Source organism: Patiria miniata, unplaced genomic scaffold (assembly GCF_015706575.1).
Source record: "Patiria miniata isolate m_02_andy unplaced genomic scaffold, ASM1570657v1 HiC_scaffold_7, whole genome shotgun sequence".
NCBI classification, from domain to species: domain Eukaryota; kingdom Metazoa; phylum Echinodermata; class Asteroidea; order Valvatida; family Asterinidae; genus Patiria; species Patiria miniata.
Window position 1 is genome coordinate 16,271,196 of NW_024037074.1, and position 17,005 is coordinate 16,288,200.

Sequence of the window (17,005 nt, forward strand, 5' to 3'; positions counted from 1 at the left end):
CAATCAAACGTGGAAACTTGTCAAGCTGAAAACAACGCCGGAGCAAAATAACTCGCTTTATTTTTGACAACAGACCAAACCAATGTCCTTGAAATAAGCCTGAAAAAAATATTACAAAATATTTGGCGGCTGTGCATGTAAATAAATCTCGGGTTAAAATTTAATGAATAATGTGCAGGCTTATATTCCTACTTTAAAATTGATTTACTTCTGTATTTTGGAATTTTTTAATGTTTTAAAATTACATTTTTTATGTGCATCAAACGCTTGATGATGGACCTCCATAAGACACATGAACACATGAAACACATAAGTCGCGTGATTGCATACGTTTTATTATCACTAACGAAATACAAATTCAAAGTAATGTACAAACCATTTAAAGTGGGCTAATTTGGCAGACCTGTTTTGATAAAAAAAAATACCATTTGAAGGTGTATCTTGTTTTTTTAACTGGGGATGTAGCAAAGAAACCTGCCATAACATTTTGCCTCAATGTTTGCCCAAAAGGGAGCCCTACGATTCACCCAATGAACCCCCTAGCACAGGGCTGCCTCACTGAGGAAACTCTTGTTTATCTGTGATAGTATGAGCAGACTCTTTTTACTTTTGTCACTGAATTTAAATAACAAAACCTGTCATTAGGAAGGGAACTCTATGCAAGAATCTATAGGTTCCGATCGTAAAACATCAAAGTACCAAATGACCATAAGGTTTTCCCGTGATCGACCACCATTGCAGTAGGCGAGCGTTTGGTGAGCAATCACGCCGCGCATTGTAAATACACAGTAAGTTTTTTTTTCCACATAAAATAACCGTGAATTCTTTATCAAATGGCATAATGGTCACTAACTGTGCCGTGTACAGTTGTCATAATCATGTCAACCCGGCACTGGGTAACTGCATTTCTCTCTCAGGTTTTTTTGGTCATCCATCACAGCTTTGAAGGCTTGCCTACTACCTCTGCGCACGGCACTATAAGATCTTTGTCTACAATCGCAACACTGAATTTCCGGTACCCGGCTTTAGGCCAGGTCATATGCATCGGTGAGAGACCCCTATACAACTTCCTTGTTTTTCTATAATATTTTGGGTTTAGAAGGGTGAATATTGAAATAAAGTACATACAAACATATCCGGGCATAAATTGGTCAACATACTCCTAGTGGTTCCAGCAATAGGAGAAGCACTTTGCTGAACAAGACAACCACTACATGACAGTTACTCTGACCAATAGCTTGCACAATGCTACCGCCATAACTGGGGGCCACTGTGAGCGCGCCAGAATTGGTCTAGCGTCTCATCGATTTCACACACAAAAAAACAAAGACCTCCAGACAATCCGGTGCTCACAAACATCAAAATGCAAAGTAGAGTAAGTACAGCGAAAGCGAAGGTTGCTACGACTTGACCCCTTGACCTTGTGTTGCGGACATCTGAGCTTGAATCTTCATGTTCATAACCTCTGTCACAACTGCGTCAAGAAAATAAAGGGCATAAGAATTACTGTTGTGGAGTAAGAAAAGGTTTGGCAGCTAAGGTCTTGGCCCACAATTATAAACTGATTTTGTTCAATCAATTAAAAGATGCCTTTCCGATCACAGTCTAGACAAATTTTAATGTGGATTGATCTTGTGAAAATAGGAGTTTAATAATCAATTTCTTTCATAATTTTTATAAATACCATCTGTCTTTGTGTTGGTATCACCTCTTTGTGAAAGAGCTTGTGTACACAATTTAGGAGCTTTTTTGTCTCGCAAATTTTTGGGAGCATGTTCGTGTCTTTTGAAAGGAAGCATTAATTTTCATCAAGACGTTTTCCATTTATCAACTTATCAAAATAAAACATGAAACAAATAATCTTGTAATCACATAAGTGAATAACTTGATGCAGGCCTACCAGGGTGTATACTCTCTGTTGTGCCAAACCCTTTTTGATAAAGACATTTTTACCTTGTCTCATCTTTGATTTCTCTATCAATACCGGCTGAACCCTCTCCATCTGCTTAGTGACAAAGTCAACCTTTCTCTTGAAGTACCCTTGGGCTTGGGGTAACGTCTACAAAACAAGTTATCATAGCATTCATATAAATATAATATAAAATATTAAACTACAAGGTTTTCCAATCAAGAAATTCGCCATGCAGTTCTACAAATACCTAGATAGTTTGATATTATATGACAACATAAAACAAATAACCTGATTTCAATGATTTACAAAAGTATCAAATACAAAGACAATGAATGTCAATACAGTTAATAAAACATCTTCACAATTTAATTATTTTTGAAAATGTGGATAAAAAGAAAACGCATTTCGAGAAAAAAATTAACACATTTGAAATAACAATCTTGGAATATCCAAAATAGACACCAAAATGAGTTAGACACTACCAGGTCACAGTGGGCAGTTCATAATCTTGGCAATGCAACTCAGCAATACAGTAGCAATTTGTGCAATGACTATAACATATGAAGTTGAAAATATGAAAATCTTGGGGTGCACAGACATGATCTTCACTGTCAGTTCTTACCTTCTCTATGTAGAAACCTGTGCCTATATCTATAAGAACGTTATTGATGTCTTTCAACTTGCCCGGAACGTATAGCTGAGATTCAAACTCAAGGTTATAATACGAATGGCAGCAATTTACAAATGGGGTTGTTTTGCACATGTGGTACTCCCATATCCACGGACTACACCTAACTGCAGAGTATCTGCTCAAAGTAGAATACCTAAGACAGTCCCAAGACAAACATTTGGGACTCTAAATACTGTGTATGAGAGTCCCAAAAAGTAAGATGGTGAAAACATGCAACACAAGAAAAAAAACTAGCACATGAAACAACCAGTCCAACACCCCTTTAGTACTGCATCGATCAACTGTGTCAAAGAAATATCTGGTAGGCCTACCTAGTCTCTATTTCTACACATTCTCTCCATAGTCTTCAGGTACTGCCACCGGACTACTCAAGGGTAACAAAGTTTGTACCAGTCTAGTCTTAGGCTATAAATTTAACCCTTATCCCCTAAGGGCTCTTTGGGGGTCAAGTACCAAACACCACACTTGTGCACACTTGTATGGAAAGAAATGCATACTACAGGTTACTACTCAGTAGTATTTTGTAGCTTTTAAGCCTTTAGGTGAGGTTAGGGTTAAAAATCGATTGAGACCTCAACTTGGGGGGTGAAATACTAGGCCTACTATTTTTCTGCACTCAAGGTCCCAGTCTTATTAAACCCTAATTACTCCGTTTTTATCAAAATCAAAACCTGGCCTTTTTATTACGATAGTTTATGGTGCTTAACAACCATGTCACCATAACTTTTCACAGAGCTCAGTAGCCAAACTTTGCATAGGCCTACATGTAGTCTGAAGAAACAGAACATTTAGTTTATATAGTGCTGTGCTGGATTTTTTCAAAGGATACAGAAGATGTCAAGGGGACAAGAATTTCTTTTCCTGAAATAATAAATCCAGAAAAAAAATGCGGGTAAATGACTGTACACCTGCAAACTGGGCAAGATAAAAGTGAAAATGAAGAACACACTTATACTGCAGTCATGGATGTCGAAAAAAAAAGTCAACATGGTCAAGAGACATGTGTATTGTAATTTGTAACAAATTGTAGCAGAATTAGCCTACCTTCAGATTCTGGTTTTTTGAACTTATTCAGACTGTCGGTAGATTCAATGAAGCGTCCTTGGGCTATCTTCAGTTGCTGAAGAGATCCCTGTAACACCTCAACTTCCTACCAGAAAGAATAAGGAGCAGACAAATCGACGCTTAAGTAAAACTTAAAGGCAAATCAAGACAAACGTGACCAACCATGGCAATGTCATTCCTGTCCGGAAACTGGACAACATTCCCGGGCACCAATAAATAGCAAAATAAGCTAAATTCTGAACACATTTTCCACTCAAAAGGGTTCCTTAATATTGCTCATTCGAATCGGTTTACCTGTTCGATCTCTTCCTTCAGCATATTCAGCTGAGGGAGAGCCAACTGCATCAAATCAATAGCTTGAGGTTCGCCGCTTCCACCCGCCATCTTGTCAAAGAATTTGAGCTTCATAAAATTGAACAGCGCCACCACTCGATGAAAATGAACAAAAAAGAGGCGGGGTTAACTTGCTTCTGTGGGGTGCGATTTAACTGATGGAATGTGTGCGAATTGACAGAGCCTGAATTTGGAACAAATTATATCACTGGAGAACTGGACCTCTTCCCTCAGTCACAAACTAAACCACGACTCTCTAATTCGCCGTACTTCCAATCGGATATCAAGAAAAGATTTATCGTCTTTTATTTTGGGGGGCTGGAATTGAAAGTGGATTCAATTCTTATTATACAGCATCCCCGCACACAACGATCTTTATCGAGTGCATGATTTTATGAACTTTGTTAGCCGCCTTGCCTTGTTAATGCGCGTAAAATTTGCACCGTAACTAAAATTAGAAAAACAAGTTTTTTAATACGATTCCTTTTTAAGTTCTTCAAATTTAATTGTTGAAGGTTCACTCCATCCCCGGGATTCACATGACAAGCTCATTGGATTGTAATGAAAATCTTTTTCCTCCCCTTTTTTTCTTTTTGATATGGCTTGAAAAATCATGATTTATTGCAACGACCTCAGTGTGTGAAGCACAACTTTACTTCGGTATCAGTATTCACGACCCGCCGAACTGAAGTTGACGGCGCAAACAACACGAAATTTAAAACCTTAACGACCAGTTTTGATCACCTCACGGCCGACTGTTTGTAATATTTCACGCTTTCACACCACCAGCATAAACAAAACTGTGATTTATTCGATCCAGGGTTCCGTCAGTGGCAGAAAGTCACAGGGAAGGAGTGATTGTACATATATCTGTACTGTCTGTACCGATACAGATATATGTCGACTGGCCTGTATAATTCCCCAATTATGTAAAGTACTTATCTGAATATAATTGGAATTATATAAGACAATGGAGGAGAGACTAATATAATACAGAATACTCTTCCTTCATAAGTTTGATCCAAACCATCATAATATTTATTTATGTCATACAAAATGACACAACGGGTGCGCATCGATCTTGTAGAAATTACCACTAAGTTGATTTCCAACCATTTTTTGGCAGGCGTATAAAACTCATGTCAGTCATACGTCACATTTTCAGAGTGCTCCTCTGCAATTTGCGAAATTTGATATTCCAACTCTCTCGGCGTTGTTTTTCTTGTGAAAATTGTAAAAGTTTTTAAGTTGTTTTCAAATTCCGGCCTGATAGTATTTTTGGGTACAAACCAGTCAAACGTTTTTCGAAAACCATGCAGAACAATCTGCACAATACCCAGTATTATTCAGTAACCGCTGAGGAAAATAAAACAGTGGATTTTTTGAGCAAAAACCCAAAATCATCATCACGTGAGTACTGAAAATAAAAAGGCCTAGGCCTACAGTCAGAAAACACAAGATTGTCAGAAAAGATTGCAACTCAGCTGCCACAACACACAATATATACTGAACTGAAGAAAAAACACGGCAATTATTACGAGAAAATCATGTCATGCGTGGTTAAAATTTCTGCAAATTGAATAATTTCCCGCCGCGCCGTGGTTGTAGCGGGGCAATTCCGGAGCAATGACGTCATTCGTCATACTGACCAAGATAACATTATATTATACCCGGTGGACTAGTAGCCAGTCTATCCGGATTTCTGAAAAAAAGAAACCATAGACTAGTTTCCAGTCCTCTTCAAACTTGGAACGTGATTATAGGACTGGGGATGAACGAAATTTTTCTTGTGTCAACAAAGCGACATCATGCAGAAAATAAATACATGAAAATGTTCGTCTCCTCCGAGTCTTAAAACATCAGTGAAGCGGTACGGCGAAGTAGACCAAGGTCATTATAATAATGCCCGTGCGGGGGTGCCCACTCAAAACACACGCCTGCATTGTTGTGCTCTATTTTTACCCTATATCGACGCTTCCTCGTAACATATAGTTTCATAAACAATCAGCCTTTCAGTGTCGATGATAAATAATCGAAAACTTTGGCTTGACCGCAGGCCTACGTGCAGTTCTGCACGTACCTAGTTTATAATTAACACAGTGGAGCTTCCCTTAAATCAGGAAACGCCGGGTTGTGACGTAGTCAATTTCGCCGGTAAACACAGATGCCGGCCGGCGTACAAAAACTCATCGACACGCGCTTTCGGTCTTCAAACTGAACAGGATCAGCGTTGGCGACGAAGCGTTTCTAGAGGCTCCGAAATATTTCGTACTACTGAGAGACTTAGCAGCAAAAACTTGTGCTCGCTTTTTGAGAATTTATTTCCAAGAGAACTTTAAAGTAAGTTAACTTCTTCTTTTTTAGTTTATAAAACAACTTTATTTCGTTTTCAGGGTATTTTATCGATGCATCGAAAAACATTTTTTACGATAAACGATAAAATTACGCATTTATTTTCATTCTTGTTTTCGCATTCGAGTTTAAAAATTAATCCTCAAAAGATGATGCGTTGCATTTAAGAGCCTTGTGGTCTCCTGGCCTTCTTAATTTCAGGGGTTTTTTGTGCCCTCGTATATCATTTATCAATTTGAATTGGATAGAAATCAGTTTAATCAGTTTCAGTCAATAGATTGAATCAGATTGAACTTACTAACATCGAGTTGCAATTTATCCATTGCAGGCCCGCATTTTTGAACTCACTTTTGGGCAGTTGTTTTTAGGAAAAGTGTTTTTTTTTTCACAAAATGTGATTTTTCGATAGGCCTAAATATACCTGAAAAGCATAGTTAAATAATATTCCACGAATTAAAAGTGGAGCTTCTCAAACTGTGAAAAGTGCTACATGCAGAAATTATACCCCTTCAAATATAAAATATTATTGCAGAATCCTACTGTCACATAAAAATTCACGCATGGATGGAGCCACTTTAACCCGATTTAACGATCGTTATTACGGCCTTTCATGCAGTGTCAATAGTGGGACCTGTCTTGCACACATACTTATGATATCTGATTATAATACTGAATTGCTGTAGTGGAGCGGAGTCTTCAATAAACATTGCAGAGCATTCGCTACCACCGCCACGGATTGTTATGTACATTTTTGGTAAGAAATAAAACTGGAGCATTCAATTGAAATGGAAAATAAAACTTTTATCGGAAAAAAAATGCATACGGACGAATATAACTTACTGCAGTTGCAAAATGCGTTTGCATACTTAGTGTAGAAAATTTTGGTTATTGAATTATGTGTCAACATGGAAAACAAACATTTTTAATTACGAGTTTGAAGTAAATTTGGGTGTCTTGAAATTAAAGCTAGTCCAAGCACAATGTCTTTCTTTTTTACTGGGTGCGCAAAATTTAATATGCCCAAAATAGTCTGTATTTTATTGGGTTCGAATTTTGCTTTACAACTTCGGCAATATTATATGAAAGCTCTGCTAATGCTTTTATTAACACTAAAGGTTACCCAGAAATAATTTGCCCAGTTGTGTATGTCCCTTTAAAACATTTTACTGGAACATTCATTTCCTTGTAATTCGAATGTTTACGTGAAATTGACACCGAGAGTCAGGATTTTAATGTGTTTTCCATTCTGAAAGGTCATAAAAAAAAGGAAACACTACCGTGGCTGCAATATGTAATCTGAGATTTTTGTTTCACAGAAGATATATAGGAAAATAGGCCAGTGGATATGGCGGTTCAGGGGAATAATATTAAGGTTATAACAGACTTTTATTTTAATTAAAAAGAGCATGCTCGTGCCATTTGCTTTTGGGTATATTTTTCACAGTCTGACGTTCAGCTTAAAAGTAGTTATTTTTGTCTCATATATTTTGGTGTTCAACAAGAGTATTGCATGCAAAGTCTACATTTGAAGGAAAAAAGTTATTTATTTGTTACCTATTTCCGGGTATGCTGGAATACTGTTTCTTTTGTAATCCCGTTTATTGTTGCTTGAGTGGAACCTGTTTTTGGAAAATCAGCTTTTTGACCAACGGGCTATAAAAATGTGACGTGTGTATCTTTCAAGACAACATCTGAATAAAAAAAAAAACCTCAAGAAAGAACAAAAAACGAAATCACAAAAACATTCTCAAATTGATCACTATGCGTTCAGCGCAATTTTTATTTTTTACTTCACCGCCGCAGCGCCGTTTAATCCACATACAAGAGCATTCATGATATTTTCTTTGTTAAGATGTAAAGAGCACATCGTGCATCACTTAGCATGTGTGTGCGTGTGTTTGTGCATGGTTGGTGTCTTTCTGATATGAGCATCTCGACAAGGTCGATGATAAATCAGCTGGCTCGGATATCAAAACAAACGAAAAATGTTGGGGAAACAATGTCGATAACTGGTAAGTATTTAGAGGTAAATTGTGATGGCAAAGTACATTGAAACCCAAGACTCCGATGTACTTTTTTTAAATAGCCGCAACTTGACCGGATGATAATATGATACATTTCTCAAGGATTACGATGAATTCACCAGAGACGTCGGTCTTTCTCAAGAATTGCCCTTTCCACACGGTGGCATTCTGTCAGATTCCTCGATCATTATCATGAGAACAATTTCTCAATCTCAAGCCTCGCGAATTTATTTTGCGTCGTTAGAAAGCTACGGCTTCATCATATAGTAGGCCTGCCTCTTCCAACCATCAGTCGATACCCAATTTGACCCCAAGTATTCTTGACATTCCCTGGATTCTTGATTGGGGCGTTTGTCATGATATGAATGTGACAGTTATTCATTAATGTTGTATGAGCATGGGATTGCATATTGTCATTGCAACTGGATCTCTGGCTGAGTTGTGGGAGGAGGTTAATTGGTGGGCGGGGGGGGGGGTTAAGCCACTTGAAGAGGAGGGTGCCTACAAGTAGCTGCTGACTCGTGCTGAGGTCGGGGAATACAGTATCAAGCATGAAAACATTTGGGTATACATTGTAATTTTGTTTACATGTCGGGTGTTCAAAGGTGTGCAACGTGGCACCTTTTCACTACATTGAACTATATTGACAACATAGGAAATTTCAAATGAATTATTTCAGGCATGTTGAGATAAGGAAACGCACCTGCATGACCCATTAACTTCAATGACCTGTCCTACTCGCGGCTTGGCCTTTCTCCAGATCCAGTTACCCAAACTTGACCGCTGCTGCGCATTTCAAAGATAATTGGCATGCCACGATGTTATTTTGCTGATTGGGTGTTGAATTCATTCTCGCCGCGGGGCGTTTTCCTTTTATAAGATTGCTATTATTACTGTAAATGATCATAGGGAGATCATGTCGGTCAAATTACCGCCCATTCGGATTGCATATTTGTAGAGTGTTGACTTTCTGATGCGACGCACTCATGTTACCGTTCAGCAGCGCCGTTGTATGTGATTAGCACCGTGGCACGTCAGCGATCCGCCTGGATTTTCCCCTAACGGCCCCGTTCCCTCAGCGGACGGCGCGCGCTTCGTTAAAGCGGAAGTCCGAAATTGATGTACGTGCAGTCTTTGATCGCTGAAACAGTATATGCATGTATCTCCTCTCGGGAGGAACATGCGAAGATCAAGTGAGGGGTTTTCCTAATGGCTTCAGTGCCATGGAATTATGTGCATAGTTTTCCATATTGATTAGGTTGTGGGTCCTTTTACCGTTGATTCGTTTAAGTGCAAAATGGATAGGCCTAAGTGCTTGTAGGCCTCTCAGCGACACAAAATCGTCCGTTCTAGCAGGGCACTTCATTAAACGCGGCAATATTCCACTTTTATTTCAACGTCTCAGAAATTACTGGGAAACAAATGAACTACAATACTTTATGACGCATCTCAGGATTGCTTGGTCTGTGGGCAGCATGAGGAGTGTATCCCTAAAGAAATTGTAAAAATGCGAATGAATAATAAATTTATATGACTGATGAAACCATGGACACCACCTTGTTATCCTACGACTGTTCAAATAAATAAAGCTTGCACTTGCTCTTGCCGTAAGCTATAATTATACTCATGGGACATTTACTTGACTAGCTACGGCCAAGTTCATTGAGTCATCACTCCGCTAACCACGAACGTAAACAGCCGCGGGTACCTCTCTTTGTCTCGGGTGTAATAACGAGTAAAATGTTTTATCTTCAGCTCTGACCAGATTTCGAACTCGTGTAATAATTCTTGGGTATAGGAACCAATAAGTTCCTGTCAGAAGCGAAAGTTATACATCTCCCACGATCTGCACGTATTGCTGTTTGTGTTTTTATACTGTCAAATAAAAATAACTGGATACGAAAGGGAAAATATAGAGTGGACCACCGCGAACACGATAACAATACGCATGCCCGGTCAAAATCAGAAAACATCAATAGTTGTCATGGCAACCGCGTCCCCGCGCACGATCGCCATTGAAAGTCAGTGCACCGGACAAATAGTTTTTCTAATCGGTCAGTTCTCCCCAATTGCACCTCAACTTTTGTCAGCCGATAGCCTCCGGCATTTCCTTTGTGAAAAGTACGAAAAGGATGAAAATCAAGGTTAAATAATTATCAGGACCACCCATTTGGAGCGAAAAATATTTATATGTTGAATCATCAATATTTGTTAGCTGATAATTGCACGTACGCATCGATTTAAAGTCCACTATTTTGCGGGTGACCGATTTTGTGGGAATTTTTTTAAACCATTTTTTTGGGGGGGGGGGAGGAGGGGGGGGGTTAAATTAGAACCACTTCCGGTAATGTCAAAATGCCTCATGTCAATTTGAAGAACCTTTTATTAGGGCCTATACATCAACTAGGCCTTGTGGTGAAATAATATCGTAGTTATAGGAATGTGACAAAATGGCGACTATTCTTGTAAAGAATAACCCACAGGAAAAATATCAAAGTAAGAACTTCAGTTAAATGCACCTTCAGTGTTTTTAACTAGTCTGCTATTGTAAAGATGTCCGCAAACATTCAGTATTATGTCTTCGTGACCTGTTTCTCAGTAATCATAAGAGCGAGGCGAGTGGTTATTTTCGAGGGAGAAGCGCAGGTGAAGACGGACACGCGGGGATCCGAGACAGTGCCTTTTATATTAACCCAGATTTAATAATGGAAGCCTCACACCGTGTCACATTCTCAGTCTAGTTCATCCATCATTCAGATGCAGTTTCAATTCGGTAATGGACTCGCCGAAGGTCTACAAGAAGAGATCACACTATAGGCCTACGTAGACTCGGACGACACACAAAATTAACACGCAATAAGACATAGGCCACAATGTGCCGGGTATATATATAGAACAGAATCGTAAAATCGTACAGGGCAATATATAGGCCACTGTACAAGAACGAGGATGAAAGTATATAATTTATGATTATATGAACACAACAGCTTAAATCTTTTACCTGCATGTCTTTCGCATAACATAATAAGTCTCTGTGAATTAAAAAAAATCCTCATCGTTTTTGAGAAAAACATGGCCCTATGTTGTCTGAAAAAGCATAGGATGTTAGTATTTACTATTTCACAACGGAGTACTCGAACAAGTTAAGTTGCCAAAGCCAAACAAATATGGCTTTTGGCCTTTAGCCAGACTGTGTGTGATGACTCGTTATTGTCTACATGAGATCGATAAATAGGTTACCTTATATAGAATAACCTGAATTCGTTGTAAAATGAGAAATGAAATTTCATTGTAAACGCGAGAGGAGTGGAATGATGCATGACGTCAACAATCATCATATACTAGTCAAAAGCCAACCTGTCAGCTCGACCTTTTATTCGTCAGTCACGTAGGCCGTACATTCAAAGCCCACAATATTGAACAGTAACAATACGAATACTGTGACACATTGGCTCCACACAGTCCAAGTTTTCATATCTATATAATTATTGCAGGTGTTCCCACAATGAGTATATTGCCGGCGGGCTGAATTGCCCGTACGGCCCAACTGTACGGTATTTAAATTAGAAAGCCCCGGGGTTAGGAGAATCCCGATAAACACACTACATAGCGCGGGGGAACCTCCAAACTGCAATTACGCGAACCGTAGATCAATATTCCAATCTCCAATCCCAGGTAACATTCCTGCCGCATCCCGGTTCATCCGCGGTTCAGCTTGATTTTCACCGTTTTTTTAACCATCAAGGATCTGTAGCCTGATTTGATTTCCCACCGTCTGCCGGGACCGTGCAGCAGTTGCCCCGAGGCACTGTAGGTTTTACTGTACCACCGCTCGATCGTCAACGAGGCGAACGAAGTGACATTGATATGTTTTATTCTGATCCTATGCGTTCAAGAGCACAGATGCGCATTTACGTACGGAAATTATAGACTCACTTGTATGCACTACGATATATGCGACCCATGTTATTTTCTCAATCCACGCTGCGTCAAGAGAACGAGGGATGATTATACGGTCTATACGATTTGATTTGTTTGCTTGAATTAACAACAGAGGATAAACTGACCTTGAATTAGATTAGGGGCGGTCAATGTCAACAGATTTGACCAAGGGATGCACAGACAATCTAAGCACTTATAAATATTATGAATAGGCCTACTCCTTTCTTAAATGAACATTTTCTCTTTTCACAGATAAAGATGGGTCACGGAGTTGGAGGCAGAGGGATTTTGGCAAGATTGGGAAAAGCTAATTACGAGGTATTTTAACAAAATCCAAAATAATTTATTTATTTTCACTGAAAATAAATACATTTTCAGTGATTATTTTGTGAAGTCAAGGTATTTCGTACATTCTTACTTTTTTACAAAACATACCTCAAACTGACATCCATGCTTTGTTGATGTTTGTCTGTATTTTGTTTTGCAAACCAGTGACGAATTATCATAGCGTGTAATTAGACCCAAACAAATACAATATCATTGAATATCACTGAATATTTTTATTGGTAAATCGTGCACGATCAAGATGCAGATTTCCTCCGAGGCACTTCCACTGTATAACAAATTTCAGAAACATTTGTAAACAAGACTAAGAAATGATCGGCCGAATCATCGCTTCCAAGAATCACGACAAATTCCTCATAATTCTACCGGAATATTTTAAAAGAATGTTCAAATTTAAATAAACATGAGTGTCTTGGGCAAAATATCAAATGGATGTTTGTACTTGTGTCTATATACACTCTGCAGAGTGCTATTTGGAAAAGTCATTAAATTTGGAACATGTCATCAAATGTAGGTTTGAATAGAAAACGAATCAACATTCCGCATGAATGGCCTTGAACATGGCTTCCAGCTGCGCCGCATTTTATCAGATATTGCCGACGATTATAATGAAATTAAAGAACTTGCATCCAAGCCTGATGCATTTTGACGAATTTGTCAGCCATCTGCAGGTTTGAGAGACTTCTCACTCAATGTTAAAATTAGAAATTGTGGGCTGATTGCTGCTGGCGCGAAATGTAAGTTGGTTAGGCTGAATGAAACAACTCGTGAGATGAACACAGTAATACAGCCTTTACATGTTGACTTTCACAGCTGCTTTTATATCCATTCATAACACAATGTTCCCAAAGTATAAAACAAATACACCTGTCATCTCTCCATGCATTTCATTCAAGCCCTTCTATGGATAATCAAATTGGTTTTCATTTTTTTGGGAATTTCTTGCCTTTTATTTCTTCACTAGCTGTCACCGCTTGTTGTCATCACCGGGACAGTCTTGGTCCTTGCGACAGGCTTCGGCACCTTCAGTATCTTAAAGAAGACCGATGTCGCGTAAGTCTGAAAATTCTATGAAAAAGTACTGTTAATATTATATCAAACAATAATTGAGAAATTGATTGTGTGTACAATTTTATCAAACTGAAATAATTATCCAGACCCATGTGGACTACTGGAAAATTAGATTATTGGATCAACTAACCGTTGGATTTCTGGCAAAGCTTTCACCGGTCTCACTAACGAAAATGTGGTCGGTTCAGTAAAGACACAGTTATCCTGTCTTTTTCAGTTTTGAAAAACAAAGATATTTATTTAATCATTTCATAGTCGTTCATTTTGTCCTTTCGAAATGACTACGTGTTTTACAGATGTCGTTTGAAACATTATCAGTAGGGTTTACCATAGCACTAAAATCGTACAGTGTGGGGTGTGCAGTGAATATAAGCATACATATAGCTTTATAGGAGAGAGGATGATTTTGAAATTGCATAATATCCGATTTTGGTGCGATTCTTTTCAGGTTGTTCAAGGGGTCGAACCCAAGACCGTGGGAGAGGGTAAACCCAGCCCAGCCACAGAAGGTAAAAACCCCTCATCTTCCTTGAAGAGCGACTTTTTTACACCCTTGTCTGGCCTTTCGCCTGTGGATAATTGATTTGCTTATATATTTATGGGTTACAGACAAAATTCAATCTCCACGTGACTGCCATACTTGCAATACAAATGCATCGCTTAATCCCAAATCTACGATCTCATAATGTCAAATTGACAACCGCATCGTCTTCAGTCTCTGAACATCCGATTGAAAGGAAAACCTCGACTGTTTAATGCATAGCCTTTAATTCTTTGGTGACAAAATCTCCCACAAAATTTCGAATTGAGAACTTCCACTGAAACAGTCGTTGCTTTTGCTGGAAATGTGTAAGGGATGGGCAAGATATCTCACCAGTATATCTTGATTTATAACTAGTACCATGGAGATCCTTTCTAACCAATAAGCACGGTGAATTTATTTTGACAGTTTGATTGAGTTAGACACTGAGTCCGATATCACCCCGTGGTTATAAATTAAGTGATACGCGAACCGTCTTCGTTTCCCATGCTTTTCAAGTCTATTTGAAATTATCATAATAGCTTTCTTGTGTTATTGTATTTCCAGAGGATATGTAAACATTTTAATCACACAAAATTGCATAAAGCATTAATTCTTGATTTTTTTTGATGAACCTTGTTTTTCGTGCTGAATAGCCGGTCGACTGAATATTGCATTTACCGGTTTAAAAAAAATCCACCACACAAGGTCTTCATTATGCAGAAGCATTATATATATTCACCTTCATCGTACGTTTGTCCCTATAAATACATGCAAATTTGGCGCGAACTTTGGCCATAACAACCCTTACACCACCAAAACGCTGCAACCAACCCAAACAACCACGCGTAAATATAGACTACCTGATAACATTTACGCAAAGTGCTCGACATCACAATGGCGGAGGACCTTTCCACCCTAGCTGACAATGTGCCAATATTTCATGTTAATAATTGACTAAAAGTTCACAAACCAAAGTGACATTTTGAACCGCCTCCTTTTGTGTAAACAATCTTTATGATATAATAGGCAGACTCGGACTCGAAAATGTCGAGATTGCAATTTTGCAGGTCCATTTTACACACTTGTGATATATTGCTTGGAGAGTATTTTCATGATACATTTTCCCTTGAATTCCCCATGTGATACATTGTTCCTTCCGTTAAAACTAAGCCAGGAAACACATATAGGCCCACAGCCTTCATGATGATTATACAGTCTCCGCTCCAAATAAAAAAAAACTGGATCATGTTCAAATGTCCTGCTGGCAGAGAAGCATCCTGTATTTGAATTGTCTTTATCTGTTTTTTTTTCTTTCTATTTCAGCTCCTGACGTTAAATCAGGAATACAAAGTCAACCCAGCGATCGAGAAACTCAAGAAAGAAATTGGATCCGCCAAGTAGATTTTAGGTCCCAGACTACATGCACCCACATTTCTTTCAAAGTCTATTATTTTTTCCCGTCGTTTCCTTTCAAAGGTACACAATCATTTCTGCTATAAAATAGCGAGGAATTATGTATTTTATGTGAGCAGCTATAGGAGCATCAGTATTGGAAAGTGGCGAATACGTATAGGATAGGAGATCATTAAACTGTGACGTCACGCGACAATGTCTGTGTTTGACGCCTGATTCCAGTTATAAAACAAAAATTCGTTATAGTTTGTATTGAAAAAAGGTTGGCCCTGGTTGGAATGGCTGGTAACCTGTGAATGTTACGTTTACACATGGCAGAGGACCAGTGTGTTGTCATGCATAATGCGTGTTGGCGTCTACCGAGTCTAGTACCTGATGTCCGCCCTCATTATATATGCATATTCGGATGGCGAATGGTCGTTAAATTCTGACTATACCAATTAGTAGTCATATGGATGTGTACCTTGCAACCACACAGTGTAAACACAATGCCAGACAGCAAAATAATGCCGGGAACTGAAGAATAATTTACTAATTAAACGCCAAGGTTACAGGCTTCATCAATACAGTGTAGGTTATGGTGGAAATATACAGTATATAGTGGAGGCTATAGCGGAGCTGAAATACGCAAGGTATATGGATTTGGGATAAATGATGTTAAAAGGGAGGCAAAGCATGTTGTTAGTTTTTAAAAAAGACAACTATAGTGAAATTTGATGAAAACATCGAACGCGTGAAAATGTATCACAATCCTTGTTGCTTATAATCACTGAAATGTATTGGATTACTTTGCACATTAATGTTTCGAGTTAAATGTAATGTGATAATTCTAATGATGATGATTACACTCGTATGCAATATATTCTTCTGGGAAATATAGGTTTATTTTTAATCTACAAAAGGTCTACGAGTATAATGTCGATCAGTGTGTTAAAAGTTATGTATATGTTAAAAGTGTATCACTGAAATAGTAGTTCACATGCAAATTCTTATAGCTATACATGCCACGATTGAATAACGCGTCGCTGGTGCACATACAGGGAGAGTGATGCCTATAAACATAGTGCCTGGTTCGCGTGTTGCATCACGTGACTTTAGTGAGGCAAATTCAGAATGGTGCTATGGGGTTAAATTTTGAACACTGTCACAAACATTCGTTTCATTGATTTTACGAAAAATAAGACACAATTTCCTTACCAGAGTCGCAGAGATTTGACAACTTCATCCAGATGAGTAAAACTCCAAAGGGTAGTCTTTATTATTTCGGCAATAATTGCAGGACTAGATCGCAAAGTAATGAGATAATATTTAAGATGAAAATATATAGGCTCGTC

The 17,005-nt window shown here is 38.5% G+C and overlaps 2 protein-coding genes across 2 annotated transcripts; one reads left to right on the forward strand and one right to left on the reverse strand.

The window, feature by feature from the left end:
* Positions 1–314: 314 nt before the first annotated feature.
* On the reverse strand, positions 315–4,088 carry LOC119745390 (prefoldin subunit 5-like). The gene is made up of 6 exons (XM_038221710.1): positions 3,963–4,088; positions 3,648–3,753; positions 3,433–3,464; positions 2,535–2,609; positions 1,954–2,059; positions 315–1,474 (listed from the first exon to the last, which is right to left on the reverse strand). Exons 1-6 carry the CDS (start codon positions 4,074–4,076, stop codon positions 1,401–1,403), a joined length of 507 nt encoding a protein of 168 aa, XP_038077638.1. The 5' UTR covers positions 4,077–4,088; the 3' UTR covers positions 315–1,400.
* A 1,896-nt stretch (positions 4,089–5,984) lies between these two features.
* LOC119746495 (normal mucosa of esophagus-specific gene 1 protein-like) lies at positions 5,985–16,355 on the forward strand. The gene is made up of 5 exons (XM_038223466.1): positions 5,985–6,341; positions 12,572–12,637; positions 13,629–13,717; positions 14,184–14,244; positions 15,582–16,355. Exons 2-5 carry the CDS (start codon positions 12,578–12,580, stop codon positions 15,657–15,659), a joined length of 288 nt encoding a protein of 95 aa, XP_038079394.1. The 5' UTR covers positions 5,985–6,341; positions 12,572–12,577; the 3' UTR covers positions 15,660–16,355.
* Positions 16,356–17,005: the final 650 nt, after the last annotated feature.